The 21,985-nt window shown below is 50.0% G+C and overlaps 1 protein-coding gene and 1 long non-coding RNA gene across 10 annotated transcripts in view; one reads left to right on the top strand and one right to left on the bottom strand.

The window, feature by feature from the left end:
• The window catches only part of CA12 (carbonic anhydrase 12), a 52,094-nt gene that overhangs the window by 474 nt on the left and 29,635 nt on the right, over positions 1–21,985 (top strand). For all 9 annotated transcript variants that reach the window (XM_028508225.2, XM_036034449.1, XM_036034447.1 and 6 more), the window contains exon 2: positions 4,797–4,817. In XM_028508225.2, coding sequence (XP_028364026.1) covers positions 4,797–4,817 — 21 coding nt within the window. The remainder of the gene's footprint in view (positions 1–4,796; positions 4,818–21,985) is intronic.
• Positions 5,887–9,349, bottom strand: LOC118502334. Its single transcript, XR_004905034.1, has 3 exons — positions 9,339–9,349; positions 8,345–8,349; positions 5,887–6,100 (listed from the first exon to the last, which is right to left on the bottom strand). It is a non-coding gene; the product is annotated as an uncharacterized LOC118502334 (long non-coding RNA).

The raw sequence follows: 21,985 nt of genomic DNA, 5'->3' as shown, positions 1-21,985 counted from the left end.
GGGGTGCTTGGGAACTTGCTCACTGGAGTGGGGGACCCAGGATTTAAAATATTAACACTGCTCCAGTTCACGTGCGGGTAGTACCGTGACTGGAGCATCCTGAGTAGTGTCACTACCAGGAAGGGTTTGCAGTTGCTCCCGTGCAATCCCCTCTGGACCTGTGGTGGGTGCTCGGCTTTGGAGCAGAGACTCTTTACCATTAAGTTTTACCTGCAAGTCAAAGGGATGATGCATCTCATCCTTAATCATTGTTTTTCTCTAGAAGAGCTCTACTATCCCAAACGTATTTGTGTGTGTGCACTGAGATGAGCATACACACCTTATTTCTGAGTGTAATTAGGGCCCTTAACCCCCACGGGCTGGAGGCTGAGGGTGCGGAGGGCGGGGGCAGGAGGTGGTGAGTGGACTTGACTGTAGACTCCGGTCTGTGCAGTGGGCTGCACCGAGCAGCCAAGGTCAGGTTGGCCGTCCTTTGTAACAGGAGGAGGTTGTCTGCCTCCTTCGCAGCCAAGTGAATGCTTTTCTGAGAGAGTAAATGGTGACTTCTGTGGAATCTTCCTGGGTACCTGACGGTGGCTTCTGTCCTGGACAGGTGGCCTCCAGTTGTGGAGACATTTGTGGGTGCTGTAATTCCTGGTCCCGGGTTAGGCTGAAATGTTTATAGAAGAGCCCAAAGTGACCATGATGACTGAAAGCCTATCCTCCCTGACTGGGCAGTGGTTGCGGGATACCGGTCCTCTTCTGCAGCGTGAGAGCCTGGAGCCCCTTTTTTCCTGGAGGTCATCGTGCCCGTGGGGTGGGGCAGGGCAGGGCAGGGGAGAGTGGGGTGCAGGGCTGTCAGCAGCTTTGGTATTACTCTGAATTCAGTTCCAATCCACTGGCTGGCATGGTATGCTTGATAGCATCTCCTTCAGGGAGAAATAAAAGGTAGGTGGGAGAGAGGAGTTACACTTAAGTGGGAATTAATTTTTAAAACTGCAAAACTTTGACATGTATTCCCCTCCAGAGAAAACCACCCAGAGACCTGAGGTTTCAACAGAAGTCTCCCTTTTCGATCCAGGCTGTTCTGAGACAGGGGAGAGAAACAGCCATTCATTGGCTCTGTTTTCCGAAAGCCTGCTACTGCCCTCACTCTGGGGACAGCTCCTCCTCCCAGCCTGCTCTTGCCCTGCCCCGTTTCCCTCCCCATCTTCCCCTGCCCTCCTAGCCCTTCCTCCTTGCCCCCTTCTCTCCTTTGCCCCCCTCTCCCCTCCCCATTCTCCAAGTAGGGTGGGGGGAAAGCTTGCAGTAAAAACTCCACTTTCACCCCACACTGAGTAGCCCACCTGCTTACCCCTAGATTCTAAGAGCAGTTTTTATTTTGTTATTCCTCATGAGATTCTTGGCTTTTTAAACTGCCTTGGGGACAAGGTCAAAGCAAAAATCACTGAGGTGTAGAGTATCCGTATTAACTGAAGGTTGGGGCTGGAGGCAGGTGAAGCTGGGTGATTTGGTCAAAGCTGGTCTGCCCTCTGCCTGGAGCACTTAAGTTTCCAGCAGCTGGCACTGATGGGTGTCTGAAAAACCCTGGCAGCGTGGAGTGAGGGAACAAAATAAGATGAAGTCAGGTGTTTTCTGGAGAAGACCTTGGATTTCTTAGTTGTTGTAGGGGAACCTTTAAATGAATTCTGCTGAGCCTGCTGTGTCCAGACCTGGTGTGGAAAGCTGGGCATTCTCAAGAACTCAGGGAAGCTTCTAGCACCTCAGACTGGAAGCAGGCAGGGTCCTGAACCCCTGACTTGGGTTTCTGTAAATATCATTTCCTCAGTGAGCACCCTGGGTTTTCTCTTTGCCCAGTGCACACTGGGCGGGCAGGTTCTAACAGGCTTCTCGCTTGGCCTCCCCAGGCCTCTGATCTTCTGGAGAAGGAAACAGTTCCCCTCGGGCCTGCTCCCTCAGGGAGCCACCAAGGTGTAGCTGCAGCAGCCTTGGCTGATCCCTCTCATAGGGTCACTTTGGTCTTGTTAAGAATCTTATCCCTAGAGCTAAAAGCAGGGAATCAGGAGGTACCACTTCCAAATAAAACAAGCACACACACAGCACCTTTATAAAATCTGCCCATGGTCAGCTCTGAGGTGCCGATGAACGGGCTGGGGCCTGACCTCTACTGATGAGACCCCCGAATCAGATCACCGTTCCTTGAGTTTCACGATTTATGTCTTATGGTGCTTCCATTCCCCAGCCTCCCGCTCCTGAGCCCCTCCAGATACTGCCATTTATAACCAAAAGAACCAAGTCTTGAGGACCAGTGGGGCTTGCTCAGAGAGAGGAGGGCAGGAAAGTTTGCTCTGGGTGTTGCTGCTTTTCAAGAACAAGTCTCTGGTCCTACGTCACCACCTGAGGCCACAGAGCCCTGGGTGTCCGCTCTACGACCTTGGTCCCTGAGCTTCCCAGAGTATTATGCCTATGCCTCCTCTGAGGATGAACGCTACGATAGTAGGAGAAACCTCAGCTTAGCAAGCTTTGGGGAGCAGAGCAGAAGATTCAGGATATTGGGGGTATGGTTTGATTTGGGGGGAAGTACAACTTAAAAAACTCCTGGCCAAAGCAGGTCAGAGGCAGCAGCTGTTTTTCTGGGGTCCTCCAGGACCCCCAGAGGGGCCCGTGTCTCTCCAGGGGAGCAGTGAGGATGAGCTCCCGGCAGCTGTGAAACTTTACATCCCGAGCCTCCAAGTGCCCTGCCTGGCTAAGTGGAAAGAGTCTGGCTCCTGTGTCTGAAATCCACGATTGTATTTTAATAGTGAACCCCACAAACAAAACACTGAAGGAAAATGTTCAGGGAAGAGGTTTGATGTCTTCTGGAGCTTAGGTTGAAGGCAAGGCTTTCTTTGTTCCTTTTCACTGTTGCTTCAGTGAAGGGGCCAGTGTAAACCTGGGGGTCTCATACAAGTGGGGTTCGCCCATGGTGCTGAGTGCCTTCGTCCAATTGCTAAATCAGGGGAGGTTCATCTTGGGATGCTTCACTCCTGTGGGGTCCCTAGCAAGTTTCAGGGGTTCTGTGGACCTCCTGAAATTAACTGTACGTGAACTTCTCTGTGTCTAAGCTTATGGGCATTTTTATGAAGAAAAGATCCATGATACACGTCAGATACTTTGAATGGTCTGAACTCTCCCGTCTCATGAACACTGAGGAGGAGACTCAAAGGTTTCTTAAGTTCAACTGGGAATTTAGGGGAGGGATGTCAATAAATGCCTAACCTGAACAAATCGCAAAAGAGCAATAGGGGCTCATGCTTTATAGCAAAGTGGAGATAATACCAAAAGAATTAATTAAAGAGTACTCAAAGTGGGCACCCCGGGGAGCAGGAAAATGACCAGGGGTGTCAGGGGACTAAATTGTTTTTTAAAATAAAAAGCCTTGTAGACCACCTGACTCCTTAAACCATGCAGATGTGTATTTTCATAAAATTACTAATTAATGTGGAGAATTAAATAATTAAAGTACCGAAGCAAAGAAAATAGAACTACAACAGAAATATGCAATTAAACCAGCTTAAAAAAAGAAAAAAGCAAAGTCCTCTTTTAGCTTTTAAAAACCACCATTGGTTTAAGTAGTAAGTGCCCAGTTGTGATAAGTGACCAGTTAAGTTTTGCTGTAAATCACTTCCCCAGAAAGAAAGGGGATGTGAGAGCCTTCTTCTTCCTGCTGTCCCCTGTGGGCCAAGAACACGGGGGCATCAGGGGGAGCTAAGAGACAGGGACTTAGGAGCTGAACAGTCCCCTCATGTGGTGGGTCCCCTGAGATACCCTGGGCTCAATGTGGGGTCTCAGTCTCCTTCTGGGGGTGAAGAGGGAGGTGTCAGGCAGGGTAATGGGAAATCAGTGCTGCAAGAACTTTTCAAAAATGTGTTTTAATGTAGGAACGAAGGGCTTTTCTGTGTGCAGGGTGGGGAGCGGGAAGCGGTGGGTGACTTGTCTGTGCATTTCTGCAGCCCCTGGATTTCTAACTCGGATGAGGGTGGCAGCTTCCTCAGAGAAAAACGGTCCTTTTGAGATTAGTGTTCTCCTCTTTATGGACTGACGTGAACTGTTCTCCAGGATATGTTGTTGCTGCTTTTAAAGATCTTATTTATTTTTACAGTGAGGGGAAGGGAGGGAGAAAGAAAGGGAGAGTAACACCAATGTGTGAAAGATGGCCCACAACCCAGGCATGTGCCCTGACTGGGAATCAATCGAACTGGAGACTTTTTGGTTCTCAGGCCAAGCGCTCAGTCCACTGAGCCACACCAGCCAGGGCCAGGATATGTTGTTAAGTGGGGGGGGGAGCAAGATGCGAAACAGTGTTTCTGACATGCCGACAGTTTGTGTGGAAAAAAGGGGGGCGGAATACAACTGCGTAAGTGCATGTAGCCAGACTGTGAAGGGCCTACCAGCTGTTGAAACTGGCTGTTTCTGGGGAAGCAGGGAAATCCAGCTGGAGGAAGAGCTTTTACTGTTTACCCTTCAGTTGCTTAGGAGTTTTGAGCCTTGTGAATTTATTACCTATCTAGCTAATAAAACTTGGCTTAAGATATCTGAGGAGGCTTCTACTCCAGAGGTCTCCTCCCTAGCCCATGAACCCTGCACGAACTCACTGCCCAGCTCTCCCTCGCGAGCACAGCTGCTCTGAGGAGCGGTTGCTCTGCCCAGACCCTGGAACAATTTTAAGTTCCAGGCATCCACCTCCTTTTCAGTCTCACCCATTCCACAATACAATCGGTTTTCTCTCCCTTCTTCAAACTCAGTTGTACTTACTTGCTTTGTTTTGTTCTTTGCAGGGCCCAACTGGACCTATTTCGGTAAGTAGAGATCTTAAATATTTTTATGAGAAGATGGCCGTGTTGCATGAGAAAGCCAGAAATGTCATGAGTGGTGGAGATTCTGTGTGTGTGTGTGTGTGTGTGTGTGTGTGTGTGTGGTGGTGGGGGAGAGGGTTGAGGAGACCCTCAACCCTCAGCAGCTCTGCTGTTGTTAAAAGGGCACAAAGGCCTGTCTAAAGAATTGCTGCACACAGGTTGCATGCTGCACTTTCTCTAAGCAGATGAGCCTGCTCTGTGCACTTGCACTTTGAGTCATAGTGTTAGGGCTTCCGGACTCCTGCAGGGATTCCTCCCAAACCTCCCAGGTGAAGATGCCCAGTGTACTTGCATGCCGCAAGAGCCCCGGGCAAGAGAGAGCTTTTCTCTTCCACAGGACACCTATCCTACAATAAACAGAGAATAAAGGGCTCCTTTCTGAAAGGTTGGCTCAGGCCCCAGGACTTAAGCTGTCAGATCTCTACAATCAACTCCTTCTTGCCCTGTTTGTAAGCAAGCATTAGGTGAAGTGGAGATGGTCAGTCCTGAGTGGAAAGGGACACTTAATCTTCACTGGGGAGAGAGGGACATCATCTGTTGCTGTGGGACTGGGTCAAGAATGACATTGGCCACTTCCAGCAGGACTGCAAGATAAGCAGCTTAAAATCAGCTTAGCTGGTGTGTTGCTGTGAATTGGAAACTTGGTTATCTATCAGCTGGAAGGGGAATGTGAGGCAGAGCACCTGGGTCCACTGGCAAATGCAGGAATATTAATACAGTAGTCACTAACTAACCCACGGTCAACCACAGTCGACAATATATATATATTCTCCCCCATAAAATATGTATATATATATATATATATATATATTTTTTATTTCAATCATTGTTCAAGTACAGTTTTCTGCCCCCTACTCCCGTTTCAGCCCCTCCACCCAACCCTCCCCCCTTCCCCCCTGTATATATTTTAGAGAGAGGGGAAAGGAGGGAGAAAGATCAATGTGTGGTTATCTCTTCCTCACCCCCAACTGGGAACCTGGCCTGCAACCCAGGCATGTGCCCCAATTGGGAATTGAACCAGCAACCCTTTGGTTCACAGGCTGGCTCTGAATCCACTGAGTCACACTAGCCAGGGCCATGGGCTAGAATATTAAATGGGAAATTCCAGAAATAAACAATTCATTGGCTTTAAATTGTGTGGCATTCTGAGCAGTTAATGGAATCTCAACCTGTGCCGTTCCATCCTGCCCAGGACGTGACTCATCCCTCTGTCCAGCACATCCACACTGCGTGTGCTGCCCACCTATCAGCCGCTGAGGAGCTATCTTGGTTATGGGGAGGGGAGGGACCACGTGCACATAACCTTTAATATAGTATACTATAACTGCTCCACTTTATTGTTTTTGTTGTTGATCTCTTACTGTGCCTCATTCATAGCATACATTAAACTTTATCATAAATATGTATGTATAGGAAAAACATCATTTATATAGGGTTCGGTATTACGTGTACTAGTTTCAGGCATCCACTGGGTGTCTTGGACTGTATCCCTCATGGATAAGGGGAGGACTGCTGCAATGTCCTGTTAGGGACAGAGTCACAAGGGACTTGCAAGAATGCTTGTTATGGTGAGCAGGAGGGTGGAACTGGTCTCCTGGGCATAGGAGGGGCCATGACAAGCAGGGTTGATTACTACAGTGGAAGCAGAATCCGGAGAAAGACCTGGCTTAGATTTGCAAAAGTTAACCTTTAGATGTTTGTTAGCCCAGGAGGCATAGAAAAGTCATCAATCAAGTAGCTACCTACAGGCCAAGGTCTCCTTGGCTCTAGCATTGTGTGGTTCCATTATTACTAACATTTCTCACACTCCTATGTGCAAAGCACTGTTGCTAAGTGGGTGGGTAATTAGAAGGGTAGGCTGTGGTCTCTAGCTGGGAATTACTCAAGGCTCACAATTCAAAGCTAAATGTAATAGATAATAACAACATATAATAAATGGTTCAGAGAAGGACAAAAATGCTAGGGCTACATGGTCAAGGAAGGCTTCCAGGAGGAAGAGTGGCTCTCACTTGGACCTTGGAGGATGGGAGGAATCAGTGTGACAAGGCAGAAGTGCTGTTGGCCAAGGTGATGATGGCATCATGTGAGTGCAGGCAAGTGAGAGCAAGGTGGTATTGGAGCAAAGTCATGTGGAAAAAAAGTTATAGGGAGAGTGATGGACTCTGAGGTCAAAAAGGTAGGTTGAGTCAAAGAGGGGAGGCATGGAGGGACAGGCCAGACCCTTCCCACTTCGTCCCATAGATGGAGGGGAGGGGCAGGGAGTAATCTGTTTTAGGGGGAGTAATCTGTGTCTTAGGGAGAGTAACACGGTGGTGGGGGGTGAGAGGGAAGGATAAGTGGGAGGCAAGGGATTTGGCCTTTGTAAAAATGTTCTGTGTCTTAACATCCGGCTTATGGTGATGGCAGTAAGAGGGAAGGACAGGGCAGGGCAAAAGACCCCACAGAGGAAGCACAGACAGAGCCGAGGCCTCAGGGCTACTTGGACAGGTTTGATGTGTGGGATACAAGAGCAGCACAGGCATGCACAGAAGGTGGGACTCAGGTCCCGGGCCTTCTTCCATTGGGCCCCAACTAAGCCTCTGGGTCTCGCATTCTCCCCCATCTGTAACCCGGGGAAGGTGTTGTCTTGCTCAGTGCTCCCCCAGCTACAGCTTGGGGTCAGCTGCATCAGAACCACCTGGAAGGCTTTCCAAGTATGCAGATTTCTGGGACTTAGCCTGGACCCAGGGAAGGGAGGGAACCTAAAGAGCTTGTCTATTTCATGTACTTTCTGCGTGACTCTTACACGCACTCTGTTCCAGAACCTCTGACCAGATGGTTCCCAAGACCTTTCCAGCCTGAGTCAACGATAACTGGCCCCATCTCTTCTACTGGCCTCCCAGATGTAGTGGGAACACAACTTGAATCTCCCCAGGGCTCCCTGCCTCTGTGTGACAACCCTGCCCCACCTAGGGCAGAATGAGATAGCTGCAGAGAGCAGAGTCAAGTAGGTGTGGGAGGAAAATCTTATTGCCTCTTGATTGTGACGTGGTGCTCCCCAAAGGAGGGCTTCTCTGTCCAGCTGTGTCCACTATTGCAGAAGCATTTCTTCCTGACCACTAGCTCCGGCCAGCCCTCTGCCCCCTACAATCTGAGCAGCTCTTTGCTGAGGGAGCAGAGGGCAGAGTCTATTGCTGCATGCCACACATGGGGTGGGGGTGGGCACAAAGGCAAACCTGGCTTTTCATTGGTGATAGGAGCACATGCGGTGTGGGGTTAGCCTGCAGCGCGGGCCAGTGAAGGAAGATGGATGGAGGACAGCTGAGGAGGCAAACAGGCCCTGGCTGGCAGCTGGCGCCTGACCTCAGAGTCACACAGGTAGATGGAAGACCTGGCATAAGTGCTGAGGAAAAACTGTTTCCAAGCAGTAGGAGCCACACTGAATGGGGCAAGTCCAGCCAAATGCCACGTAGTTTTCCCAGGGCGCAGACCTCAGCTACTTTGCACGTAGATGCTGCTGAGTCATCCTGATCCAGGGACCTCCTGCTGCCAGGAACACGTGGCAGGACTTCTGGAATAACATAGAAGGAGAACTCTGCCCCCATCCCCCTCTACACTGAGTCACAGGCTGACCCCTCACATGCCCGCCTTGGAGACAGGAGGCCCATCTGGCAACTGAGGTGGGGCCAACTTCCTTTGTCCACTCCTCCTCTGTGGCTGAAGCAGCAGCTGGGTATGTGCTGGGTTTGGAATTGCTGAGTGGGCCCTCCCCACTAGAACTCAGTCCCAAATCAACCCTGCCGAGACCCGGCAGCTTCACCAACTCACAACTGAAGGGCAGCTGCAAATCGGGTTGTCCTATGAGCTGAGGATGAACTCCAGCTGGCTGAGGCGAGTCTGTGCTGTTAGGTGTCAGGATAGAGGGGTGCCTTCCAGGGCTGGAGGTGACAGCAAGGAGGCACAAGGAGAGGTGCTGGTCACGTTCAGTGCATGAAAATTCTTCATGCTGTTCACTTATGATCAGGTACTTTTCTGTATATATATTATAGTCCAAAAAGAGTTTAAAAATTCCAGCTGGCTGGGAGAGTCATCCTTACCCTGATAGTATTTTTAGTCCTCCTCCAGGAAAAACAACAACAGAAATTCCTCAGTGTGTTCAGAACAGCAGGGCAACCGAACAGAATGACTCTGTTGAAATGAAAACCCAAGATCACATCACATCACATCACGTGAGCAGAGAACGGGCATCACGCTCCGTCCCGAGGAAAGCCAGACGCTTTGGTGTTCCTCCCATGTGAGCCAGTTCAGAAATGGACAAATACCACTATTTGCTAGAGATTTGGGGGAAATGAGACCCTTAAACCTTCAAAGGAGAAGGAATGGAAAGGGAACCTGGAAGCCAAGCCCACCCCTCCTGCCGCAGGGAACTCTGCAATGAGGGTGGCTTGGCCTGGGGGTGCGGGGCAGCAGACTGCAGCCGCTCACAAGCCCTCCTGCCCACCTTCTCCACGGTGGCTGGCCAGCCCTCAGCTCTGGTAGGACACCATGTGACCCAGGAATGCCACAGCATTCCTCATACTGTTCTCCTTTCTCCCAGGCGATAGATTCTCAGCCTTTGGGAATCAGGAAGGGATCCTCTATGGAGCAAACATCGGTTCTCCGGGCTCCTGCCTTCCGCCTCCACCCACCTTCTGTCCTGAATCTGCTGGAATATTAAATTGCTATTTAATTCCCTGGGAGCCAGGACAGCCTTCCAAGCCCGTCCCAAACTCTGAGAAGCAGACATGGAACACAGGGAAGGAGGCTGGGAGGAAGACCTCTGTCCTTCCTGTGCTTTAGTAGTGATGAAGGCAGTGGGTGACCTCACACAACTGCAGGACGAAAAGCAGACTAGGTGAGAGCTAAAGGGAGGACTCAGAGTGGCAGTGAGGGAGCACGTGCAGTGAAAGGACTGACTGATTTAAGGAGAGCGCCTGTTTTTCCCCAGAGGTACAGAGGTTCAGCCAGCTAAAGCACCCCAGGGACTTCTCTCCCAGGCCAGCTGCCCCCCTGAGGCTGAATGAGGAGAGGCACAAGGCACTCTTAGGAGAGAGAGCAAGAAAGGCCAGAACATGTTTTTCCCTTGAGGTTGGCAATCCACCAAACTTCCATTTATTAACTTCGAGTTGTAGTTCCCGTTACTTCTCATTGAAGTTATGACATCCTGCTTCTGATTAAATATGGTAATGATTTACCAACTCATAACTATTTCTCATCTTTCCTAAGTTGCAGCATTGAGGCTTGTGTGGTCTGGGAGACCTTGGCCTGTAGCTGCCCAAAGGCCTGCATTTAGCTGGCCTTACTGGCTGGGTAAAAAGGTAGGAAAGCTGGCATTAGTTCCTAAGGCAGGTACAGAGTCGGTGGGCAGGGGGTGGCAGGCTGAGGCAGAAAACCAGGAGGAAGTAGTGTAAAGTATACAGAGTCCCAGACCAGGCAGACCTCCCTGGGGGTATCTGCTAGGTCACCCTCTGGCTTAATGACCTTAGGAAAGTAACTTAACCTCTCTGAACATGGGTCAGAGTAATAGCACCTACCTCTGGTTCTCAAAGTGCGGTCCCCGGACCAGCAACATCAGCATCACCTGGGGCTTCAGATGCCCCTTCCCAAACACTGAGAGTTCGAAGTGAAACATGGGGAAAGAGGTTGGGAGAAAAAAGCCAAACCCACCCGTCCTTTCCTGTTCTTCAGCAGCAACAAAAGCACTACACGTGACTGTTAGAAATGAGGATTCTCGGCCGGCTCCAGATCTACCTATGAGTCAAAAACCAAGGCCACCAGGGGGTTCAGATGCTCACTCAGGTTTGAGAACCAACTGCTTCCTAGAGTTGTGAGGATTAAATGAGATAATACAGCAGGACTAGATAAGATATGCGTACAATAAGATGCTTTAGGAATAACTTATTTATGTCAATTAGCCTATGGTAAAATTGGTTATGTTTTGCTTGAAGTCACAAAAACTATGGACGACATTGGTGTGGAAAGAGGCTAACCATGCATGGTGTGTGGGAAGCAGTCAGTAAAAGTCATCATCATTTTCTTTCCCTTCACCTCACCGGGTTCGGGTAGAATTATACTAGCGAACACGTGGGAAAATGCTCGTCAACTCTATAATACCGAGCAAACGTTAGTTTTGTTAGAAAGGATCTTCATTTCCATGTGCTTTTGAACTGCCGGGGTTTTTAACAGCAAGGAGGTTCTCCTTTTATAGTCTGAACAACCAAAGGGCCTGCCTTTGTGAGCAAGGAGGGGACTGAACAAAAACACAAGGGCTCTGAGCCTCACAAGGGCATCACATGCCAGAATGTTCTTTGCTGCAGTTTTGTCCTTCTCCTGAGGGTAAAATCAGATCTAATCTCCGTGGGGCTTTCCTGGCCTCTTGGGACCAGATATCTGGTTCTACAGCCATGGCCACCTCTGCCATGCAGCTGAAGTAGGGGGAGAGGAGGCTGAATCCCTGGCCTCCCCACCCAACTCCTGGGGGTTGAGCCCCTCACAACTGAGCCTCTGGGCTGGGCCTTGACTTAGGGCTCAGGAGCGGAGGCCCGAACCTGGGGCTCTGAGCAGCATAAGCCCAGCCTCAAACGGGGACCCTCACCTACCTGAAGCAGAGCGGAGCCTCGGAACTGCAGGGCGAGAGCTGACTGGGAGACTAGGAGCCAGCCCTGCAAGGCCTCTGTCTGCTCAAACTTGCCCTTTCTGCTTCCTGCTAGTTTGGAGCCCCAGGCATTCAGGAGATGGCAGGACACCACCCACCAGGAGCCAGTTAATGCCCTTGGCAGTCCTTTCTCAGCACAGACAGATGAACCTGTGGGCTAAACCAGCTCAGAGGAACGATTTAATGCAAAGAGGCTGAATTCAAAGCAGGTGAAGGCAGCTCCAGGCAGGTACTAAGAAGTCTGATTTCCAGGAGGAAGAGAGTGGATCAGAGATTGTTTCAGTCTCCTTGGAGGGAACAGGGGCTCTTTCATGGTCGTTACTATCTTCCCCTGCAGTGGCAGCCACAAGGCTGAAGGATGCAGGCACCACTGTGGAGCCAGGAGCACAGCCAGACTCTTCCAGCAGCCACTCCACGTGGCCGGGAAAAGGAGTGCCTACTGCAGACAAAGACTCTATTTCATTGATACTCAGATACACACTTTCCCCACATTTTAGCATTTCTGAAACTGGGGTACATCATCACTGACATCTAGAAGCCAGGAAATGTGGTAGTTGCGTCACAGTCACTGAGGAGCACCCTGTTAGATGCTAAGAACGCAAAAAAGGAGCTGAAATGATTAATTCCAACAATTAAATAGTGAAAACAATCATAGCAAAAAAGTGTAAAAATAATGGCCAGTTTGCATGCTGTCCCCCATAGCACATAGGAATGATGGGGAATATTAGATTTTTAACTATAGCTTTTTCCAATTTTTAATCAATCCATAGTTCACCTATACTTTTTGATGGTGTTCGGTCAATATTACAAGTATTTCTAAACAAAGTAATTTAGATGACATTATTATTACTATTATCATTATTATCATCATTATTATTTATTTTAGTTTAGAAATAAACTAAACTAATTATTTTAGTATTCCTTTAAGGAGCAAGCTTTCCAAACACCTGACAAGTATTTGATTTATGCCAACCAGGAAGGAGCAAATACTAGCTACCACCTCCTTCTATCCATAAAGGATGTGTCTACAACTTGTGTAACTCTGAAATGGTTTATTCAGCTTATGTTAATTTTTAAAATGATTTTGCAATCATTACCTTGTGACTAGATCAGCTACGTGACTTCTGGGTGAACTGGCTGAGACCCACCCAGATTCTGTGAGGACACTGGCAGGTTCAGGGCGAATGGCTCATGCTGCCCCACCTTCCAGGACAAGTGGCTCAGGAAGGGCTCCTTGGATGTGATGAGAAGATTTATTTGTAGCAGAAAATGGTGACAATGGTGCCTGGTAGTGTCATAGGGTAGTCCCACCTTTGTGCCCAGTCTTCTGAAGATTGCCTGAGAAGTGGAGAAGGAGAAAAGGTGACTCTGAAGGCTGTGGGACAAAGAGGCCTTGCAGCAAGTCTGAGGCGGTCACACAAAGGGCCATTGTCCCTTTTGGCTTCTGCCACCAAAGAGCCCAGAGGCAAATTGGTGACTGCAACTTTTTTTTCTTCACATCTTTTACTTTTACTTTTTTAAAGTATATTTTATTGACTATGCTATTACAGTTGTCCCATTTTTTCTACCCTTATCCCCTCCACCCTGCACCCCCCTCCCTTCAGCACTCCCCCACTTTAGTTCATGTCCATGGGTCATTCATATAAGTCTTTTGGCTTCTCCATTTCCTATTCTGTTCTTAACCTCCCCCTGTCTATTCTGTACCTACTAGTTATGCCTCTTATTCCCTGTGCCTTTTCCCCCATTCTCCTTCTCCCCCTCCCTGGTGATAACCCTCCTTATGATCTCCATTTCTGTGATTCTGTTCCTGTTCTAGTTGTTTGCTTAGTTTTTGTTTTTGTTTTTTAGGTTCAGTTGTTGACAGTTGTGAGTTTGTCATTTTACTGTTCATAGTTTTGATTGTTTTCAATTTCTTAGATAAGTCTCTTTAACATTTCATATACTAATGGTGAACTCCTTTAACTTGAACTTACCTGGGAAGCACTTTACCTGCCCTTCCATTCTAAATGATAGCTTTGCTGGATAGAGAAATCTAGGATGCAGGTCCTTGCCTTTCATGACTTGGAATACTTCTTTCCAGCCCCTTCTTGCCTTCAAGATTTCTTTTGAGAAATCAGCTGATAGTCTTATGGGAACTCCTTTGTAGGTAACTGTCTCCTTTTCTCTTGCTGCTTTTAAGATTCTCTCCTTATCTTTCATCTCGGGTAATTTAATTATGATTTGTGTTGGTGTGTGCTTCCTTGGGTCCAATTTCTTTGGGACTCGCCCAACTTGAGTAACTGTCTATTCTCCCACGCCTTGCAAACCTGCAGATTCTCCCTGACAGTGCCCTTCCAGTTTATGCCTGTGCTTCCTGATCCTGAGCCAAACTGTTACAACAAATAGATTTCAGGAGTTTTTTCTAGAGTGGCACCCTACATTTTTATCCCTCTTTTATTCTGCCCATTTATAGATATTAATTTTTAAAAGATTTGTTTTTACAAAGTAATGTATGAATGAAATAGTTATTTTCCCCATTTATTATTAATCTAGACAGATATAAAAATTAACCAGTTTTCAATTATCCCAAGATAATGGCTTCACATTCACTCCACAGATATTTCTTGAGTAAATACTAAGTACCAAGTGTTGGACTAGATGCTAAGGAAATGATGAATGAGGTATGGTCCCTACCCCATGGGACCATCCCCAAGAATCTGGTGGGAGACAGTAAATTAGTCAGGGCCTCGCAATATAGGGAGATGAAGCACGGAAGAGAGAGACCTCACCTAGTGTTTTCAGGAGTGACTACAGAAGGCTCCTGGTGGAGGTGATGTCCAGGCTGAGACCTCCGGCTGGAGGACACACTCGAGCCAGCCAGGCCAAGGGAAGGGACGAAAGGGGTTTTGGGCAAAAGGACACACCGCGCGGTGACGACCTCAGCTGGTACATCCTGGGGATTACCGAGGACCTCGATGAGCAGGGAAGGGGCTGGGGAGATGGGCCAGGGCCACAGTTCGAGGGGCTTGTGAGTCAGGCTGAGGAGTTGGGACCTCATTCTGGAGGCAGTGGGGGACGGCCGTGGTGTTCTAAGTAGAAAGCTGAGGTGGTCAGATAAGCATTTTGAAGGGGTCATCCTGGCAGGGCGCAGAGGGGATTGAGTGTGAAACACTGGAGGAAGGGAGACCGGAGGGATATGGGAGAAGGGGTGAGGGATCTGAACAAAGGGAGAGGCAGTGGGGCCCCTGACCTGTTGGTCTAGTTCAGCTGGAAATGTAGACTCCTGACATGTAATCGACCAGTGCAGCCTGATTGAGGACAAGTCCCGGCCCTGCTGGGCTTCACAAAGCGTTCGGAAGAATCAATCAGACTGATGTTAGTGCCTAGGTGGGACCCCAGGGCAGGGGGTGCTGATGTTGCCACGCTCCCACCCCAACTTGTAAATGAAGCGATGGAAACTCAGGGTTGTCAGGCATTGTGAACAGATCGCGAGGCGCTGAGCCAATGACGGAACTGCTGGACTGCGGCGTCCCCTGACTCGGACTTCCTGTGCTCTCCCGGGCACTCGGCAAGCATCTGTGCTGTGCCAATTGGTGCACGCCCCACACTGTGCATCACGAGGCTGTGCAAAAGCCACTGGAGAAATGCATTCATTGTTTTAAAGCAAATAATATAGATTTGCCAGAAACAAATTATCCCAATTAACTTGCTTTTCTTCCCCACATTGGGATAAGAGGCTTAGTGGTTAAAGAAAATACGATAGACTTAATACCTCTTGACAAAAAAAACACTTGATACGGTTCCTTGCAACACAACCGTGGGAAATGTGGATCAAAGACCAGTGTGGCTTTGAGGGTAGAAACTATCAATAGAATCCAGTCATCATCACTGTTGTGACACAGCTGGGAAAGATGTCGGGATTCCTGTAGGGACAATCCTGAATCGATACACTTTTCCAATTCTCAGGAAGAGGACGGGCAGCTGAAGGCGTGTGGGGTGCAAATTGGAAAGATCAGTGCTAGAAGGGAGAACAGATTGCAGGGGACAGATGTGCGTGACGAAGCGTGCCAGGAAAGCGGAGCCAAGTGAGTGGGCCGGACGGTGGGGCAGGAGGTAGCATGTAGTGAGCAAATACCGTGTCGGCGCAGCACAGCGCAAGGCAGAGCCCTGCTCGAAGATGGAATGAAGAGGAACACTTGGCCTCTGTGCTCAGTGTTTCAGGTCATTCAGGAAGGTCACACACACACACACACACACACACGTGCATGCCCACGTCCATGTTCATACGGGATCTGCATTCTTACAGGTGTCTATACCCCCACGCACACTCACACCTCCATCTCCTACATCAAGCGCGGCCTTGGAGCGAGTCTCTCAGCTTTTCTGAGTTACATCTCACTGCTTGGAGCGAAGTGAGGGGAAATCTTACTGTGACTCCTCTGTGCTTCCTTTTGGCAGCTCCCTAAGAATCTCCCCAGCTCTTGAGAAACTTTTTAGTGTAATGATGAAACTTGTCTATCACAAGGATGAAGTAGGGAATGCCCATTGCTGAGTGAAACTGAGTGTGCCAGTAAGGCTGACTGTGCAAAGGCATGTCAGAAAACTTGCTGTGCCCTGGAAAAAAAAGAGAACTGCGGGAATCTGATGCTCACAACTGCCTCAAAATGTACACATGCCTCTTGGGGTAATAACTGAGTGCCGGCTTCCCAGCTAAGACTAACTCGCTAAATTATTGCTGGGGAATTTTCTCCCTTGATGGTGGTTTTTGAGCCTGAGCCCGCTGCAAGCAGGGCAGTGGTCTAGGCCCTCCAAGGGGTTGAGGGATGAGCAAGGGGCCATTTCTAAACCCGAGGAGAGTTCCCCAGAAGAAGGACATAATGCCCAGCGTGTGGGGTGCGGCACCCTCGGGCAGATGCACCATTGGGCAAATACACAGGGCTCAGACCTGGGTTGGGGGGTTCAGGTGGCATTTCTTGAGTGGATGAGGAAAGAATCGCTCATTCCTCTGTTTATTTTGGCTCTGGGAGTCAGAGAAGGCACCAGGGAGAAGGTGGTACTTGATCAGGGTGGTAGGATTTCAGAGGGGAAGCCAGTCTGAAACAGAATGCCACGTCACCACGCATTTCTCCCTAGGAATGCAAGGAGATACAAGGAACCCTAGCTCTGTTTTCTGGCAAGGTGAGGGGGGAACTCGCTCTGAAAGGTTGGGAAGTGGCCCCTAAGCAAAAAAGGAAGAGTTGAAACCGTTCAGTTGGAAAAGTCCTGGGAAGCAGCACGTGCTGGAAGCCCATCCTGCCCGGACACGGATCTCACGCTCCCACCTGTGCTCCTCACCTCAGCGCTGGGGGGCGGCTCCTGCCACTCCCACTTTGTAAGTGGAGCTCAGGGAGTCTAAGCGGAGTGTTCAAAGCCACACAGCTTGCAGGTAGCAGAGCTGTGATTGGCAGCTCGGTCGGATCGCTCCAGAGCCCTCTTCCCTCTGCCTTTTATGACCTTCCCTCTGCACGGCCTTCCCTCCACATGGCTTTCTCACTGCACTTCATGCCTCTCTGGAGAGGAGACAGCCTGGAGAAGAACCATCAAAAAGCAAGTTTTCTCCCTATAAGGGAAAACTGGGGGAGTATCTTTAAATAACAGCAAGAGTGCTATAGGTTAGATATCAGACAGAACTTTCTCATTGTCAAAGCTAATAGGTAAAGCATTGAGTCAACAGCAGGTCAATTGGTTTAGGGGCCAGTTAGCTCTCACTTTAGTTCATGTGCCAACCCTGGGTAAATGCAGACCGTTCACGTCTTTTCCTCAGATACCCTTTTTTTTTGTTATTTCCAGACTCCCTGGGGGATGTTTATAAAGTCACATATCCCTCCATTGCTGCTTCTCCCCTCTAGCTCTGGGCCATTCCCCAGGGCTTATTGGCTAGTCACCTCTCACCACCTCATAGCCGCCACTGCTGCCTGGGCTCTGGACTCTCCGAAGCCTGCCGTGGTGGGGACGTGAGCTGTTGGGGTCAGAGCCCAGCCCTGCCACCCACAGGAGGGTGACTTTGGGCATGTTACTCACCCTCTGTGCCGTGCCCCAGTGACCTTATCTACTAAATGAGAACATAGCACCTATGTTGTCGGGTTGGTATGCAGAGTAACTTCATTAGTACATGTTAAGAGTATAGAATGGGGGTTGGCAAACTATGGCCCATGGGCCAAATCCAGTCCACCATATTTTTTGTAAATAAAATTTTCTTGAAACACAGTGGTGCTCATCCACTTGCACAGTGGCTGTGGCAGCTTCTGCACTATAACAGTGGAGCTGGGTGGCAGCAACAGAGAATGCATAGCCCCACAGCCTAAAATGTTTACTCTCTGGCCATTCGCAGAAAGTGCTACCAACCTCTGACATAGAAGGCTGCATGGCACATAGTATGCACTCACTAAATGGCAGGTTAGACAAACCCAACAACTCTGCAGGACTTGGAATTTAACAAAGTTTGAACGAGGTCCTGGAACGACACAAGGCAATTACAGCCTAAAAGGAAAAGCCGAAACAGGTATCTCTGCCATCACTGCTCCCGGAGGGCACAGCCGCCCTTTTTTCAGGGGTCCCCTGCCATCGTCCTGCAGGCGGTAGCCTCACTCTCCTGGCCTGGAGTCCTTCTGACTGTGTTTCCTCTTTCCTGAGGCCAGGCCCCTTTCCTGCCCCAGGAAAAGGGTGACAGACAGGGAGAGGACCCAATTCCCTCGAAAAGAACCTCCTCCCGAGTGAGCGATCTGGCCCTTCCTTCCACGGGGTCCAGACGACGCCATCACTGTAGTCTAGTCCAGGCCTTCTCAGCCTGTGCACTTTGGACATTTTGGGCAGGATAATTCTTCATTGTGGGGGACTATCCTGTGCATTGTAGGGTGTTCAGAAGCATCCCTGGCCACTATGCACTAGATGCCAGCAGCAAAAATGTCTGGGGACAGAAGCATTCCTGTTGAGAACCACTGGCTCAGTCTGAAATAACATCATGGGGGCAACACATTCCAGTTCCGGATGAATAAACGCTCGTGTAGAAAGACACCATTCTTTGCAAGGGCACAGGCCTGTTGAAGATGCACTCAGTCTGGGTCACTGGCTGGCTAGACAAAACGCTCAGCATCCCAGCCTGAAGCACCCGCAGCTTACAGCTGGGGCTGTGCTTTTGCAGAAATGCTGGGTGGTTCCCTGCCTCAGGTCTGTGTAACTAAGAAGACTTAGCCAAGTGCTCCTTCCCACGACGTGGGTAGCACCTCCCCAAGGACACTTTCTAGTCCTTCCCCCAGGACGTAGAAAATGCTTACGAACCCCAGCCTACCCTGCCCCTGAGTCCAGGCCAGTCTTCCAGTTCCAGCAGTTTTATATCCTACTCCACCTCAAGCGACAGAAGAAACTGCTGTCAGCTTTAAAATAACAGTTCATTCGCTGACTCACTTATTCTGCTGACGAGCGCTTAATGATTCTCTTTGTGGGCTGGTCAGTGGGAGTCAGCGACAAGACGACACAGCGCTTGCCTTCAGCGGGCTGGCGGTTGAGGGGCTAGCAGACCTGTAACAGGTGATCACAATGGAGCAAAATAAGCACTATGATAATGTGCACAGGTTCTGTGGACAGAGCAGAGACAAAAAGCCTCAGCTTGGGGGCAAGGGTAGCACCAGGCCAGCCTGAGAAGCTGATTCTTGGAAGACAAAGGAGCCAGCAGGGCGAGAGAGTATGGGTGTTCCACGCGTGTGCATTTCGGGGATGGGACGGCACCCCACACAGGCAGCAGGAGTCAAACGGCAGGCGAGAGTGTGGGCACTGTTAGAGCGTTGGGGTGGCCGCCGCCGAGCGCTGAGCTGTGTGTTGGGAGACAACTGTCCCTGGGTCTCCGGGTCCATCACGTGTGTGAGCAGAGGCACTGACAGCCTTCGTTCCAGACTTCATCTTTTCCTTCTGGCTTTCCTGGTGCTCCCCAGCCAGTCTGTGTTCAGAAGTTCAGACGCTCCGCTCTGTGTCTGTACCCTCAGAGTGCTTTTTCCCCAGGCCTGCCTCCCAGACCTCCGATCTCCACGTAACACACACCAGACCAACACGTTCCACTGCTGCAAGTTCCTCGGCGGCCCCTCGAGCCTCCAGGATTAACGCCAAGGCCCACAGTGCAGCCCCCAAGACCCTCCCTCATGACCCCACTCCCCTCTCCGCCTGTCAAATCCTAGGGGTGCAGGGTGTCTAAGACGGCACGCAGACTAGCCAGTCAGCCTGCCGTGGTTTCATGGATGCTGGCAAAGACACGAGCCTCCTGAGTCAGAGACAAAGGACACTTGCATATAGTTAAGTCCTCAGTGCTGACAGGCTCTGCAACTTAAAGCAAAACAACATATAACAAAACCAGTTTCAGTACTGGCCAGTTGCTGTGAACGAGGGTTGAGCTGCTGCAGCATGTTGTCCATGTTAAAACAACTTTGAACAAAATGATGGTATTTGAGGACCTGCTGTGCTTGCAAGAGTGACAGCGTGACGTTCGCACCTGTTTCCCCAGCCCCAGTTTCACAGGGCGGTATAACGAGGGCCAGGCGACTGCCACCTACTTGTGCAAACTGCTCAGCACATGGCTGAGGAGACCCCAATCTTTTAAAGGGGGCACTTGGCAAACCTGCCCAACCTTTGCCCACAAGGGAGACATTATTCACTGGGCAGGAAACAAATCGGCCCTCTGCCCCGGCAGGAGACACTCTGTCTTCTAAGACAATTTGCTATGTAAGCACCCTTGACTCTGAACCCACAGGTTCAACCAGCTGCAGGTCAGAGCAGCATTTTCCATCCGCGGCTGGGAATCCGGGGATGTGAATGGCTGACGGTATACCTTGTGCTCCACATCTTCATACGAGGGACTTGAGCCTGTGGGTTCCGGTACGGGGGAGGGCATGTTCTGGAACCAGTCTCCCCAGGATACGGAGGGACGATGAAAGTTTTGGGGAGTTAAGTTATACAAGAGTTTTCAGCTGCACGGGAGGGTCCAGGAGGATATGTCGGTGCCCCTAACGCCCAGGGTATTCAAGGGTTGACTGTAATTTGTTTACAAAGCAACCTCACCTGACACTGGGTTGAGTAAAAAGTCCTGGCTCCAACCACAACGCTGCCGGTGAGATGAGAAGGGCCCCTCTGCCCTCGGGCCTCACCCTGGAATCACCTGGGCAGCACGGAAAGCCTCCTGTTTCTGGCCCCCACCGAAGACCAATTAAACCAGACCCCGGGCTGGGCCAGGGGCAATGTTGGAAGGTTTTTGAGATTCCAGGGTGCACCGAGGGTTGAGAAACACTGCTCTGGACCAGTGGTTCTCAGCATGTGGTCCACAGACTGGCAGCATCAGCATTACCTGGGAACCCGTTAGAAATGCAGATTCTGGGGCTCCGCTTGAAACCTGCTGGCCCAGGCTTTCCAAGGGTGGGGCCCGGCGAGCCATCCCGGGGTTCTGATGCATGCTTGGGTTTGACAACCACTGTTCCAAGTCCAGACCAAGTAAATCACAGAAAGTCTTCCTCAACCAGTGAGTGTTTATGGTGCATCTGGCGAGTTTGGTTCTGTGCTGTGAACATACAGAGACATACCTCGACCCTCCTCTACATCTGGTGGGTTAGAACCTTGGAAAGGAACTTCTGCATCAAACTGAGACCAGCCTTTCATGGCTGAATAACATCCCACTGTGTGCATATACCACATTCAGTTTTCCTACAGATGGGTCTATGGGCGCTTAGGTTATTTCTGCCTTTCGGCTAATGTGAATAATTCCATCTGAGTCCCTACTTTCGACACCTCTGAGTCTGTACCTAGTGGAATTGCTGAATCACATGATACTTGTGTGTGCAACTTTTTGAGGAGCCACCGAACGTTTTCACGGTGGTTGTCCCATTTTACACTCCCACCTGGAACATCTGTCTGGGCTAATGGGAAGAGTTCTGCAAACGGACAGTGGGGCTGGATGCCCAACAGTGTGAAGGCACTTAATGCCACTGAATTCACTTAAAATGGTTAAAATAGTAAGTATTGTTATTTATATTTTACCACAATAAAAAAGATTAATGAAGCGAGTCAAAAAAACAGGTTTAAAAAAGGAAGTTCTGTTCCTCATGGTCCACAATGAGCAACAGTCTTTTTAAGGGCAGAGCTGGACGTTCGGCTCTACGGTGGACGAGCACTCTCACGTCTACCGCGACTCCCCTGTGCACGGGTCTGGGAGACCAGAGGGAACGCCCTGCATTTACGCCTGGAGGGTGGGGGCTTGGCTGGGCTTCACCTTGCGGTCGGGCTCCTACCACCAGAGCCCTGTCTGACGTCCCAGCGGAGCGTCGCTGCTGCTCCAGGTCCATGTGTCGAGCACCTCAGTGGGCCAGGCTCCGGGGCAGGAGGCAGGGCTACAAGGACAGATGAGCTGAGAGCCGCGTGCAGGGGCTCTGAACCGTCCTCACAC

This window comes from Phyllostomus discolor, chromosome 1, assembly GCF_004126475.2.
Source record: "Phyllostomus discolor isolate MPI-MPIP mPhyDis1 chromosome 1, mPhyDis1.pri.v3, whole genome shotgun sequence".
Classification (NCBI taxonomy): Eukaryota; Metazoa; Chordata; class Mammalia; order Chiroptera; family Phyllostomidae; genus Phyllostomus; species Phyllostomus discolor.
Note: the sequence above shows the minus strand (reverse complement) of the source record. Positions and strands in the feature narration are given on the sequence as shown.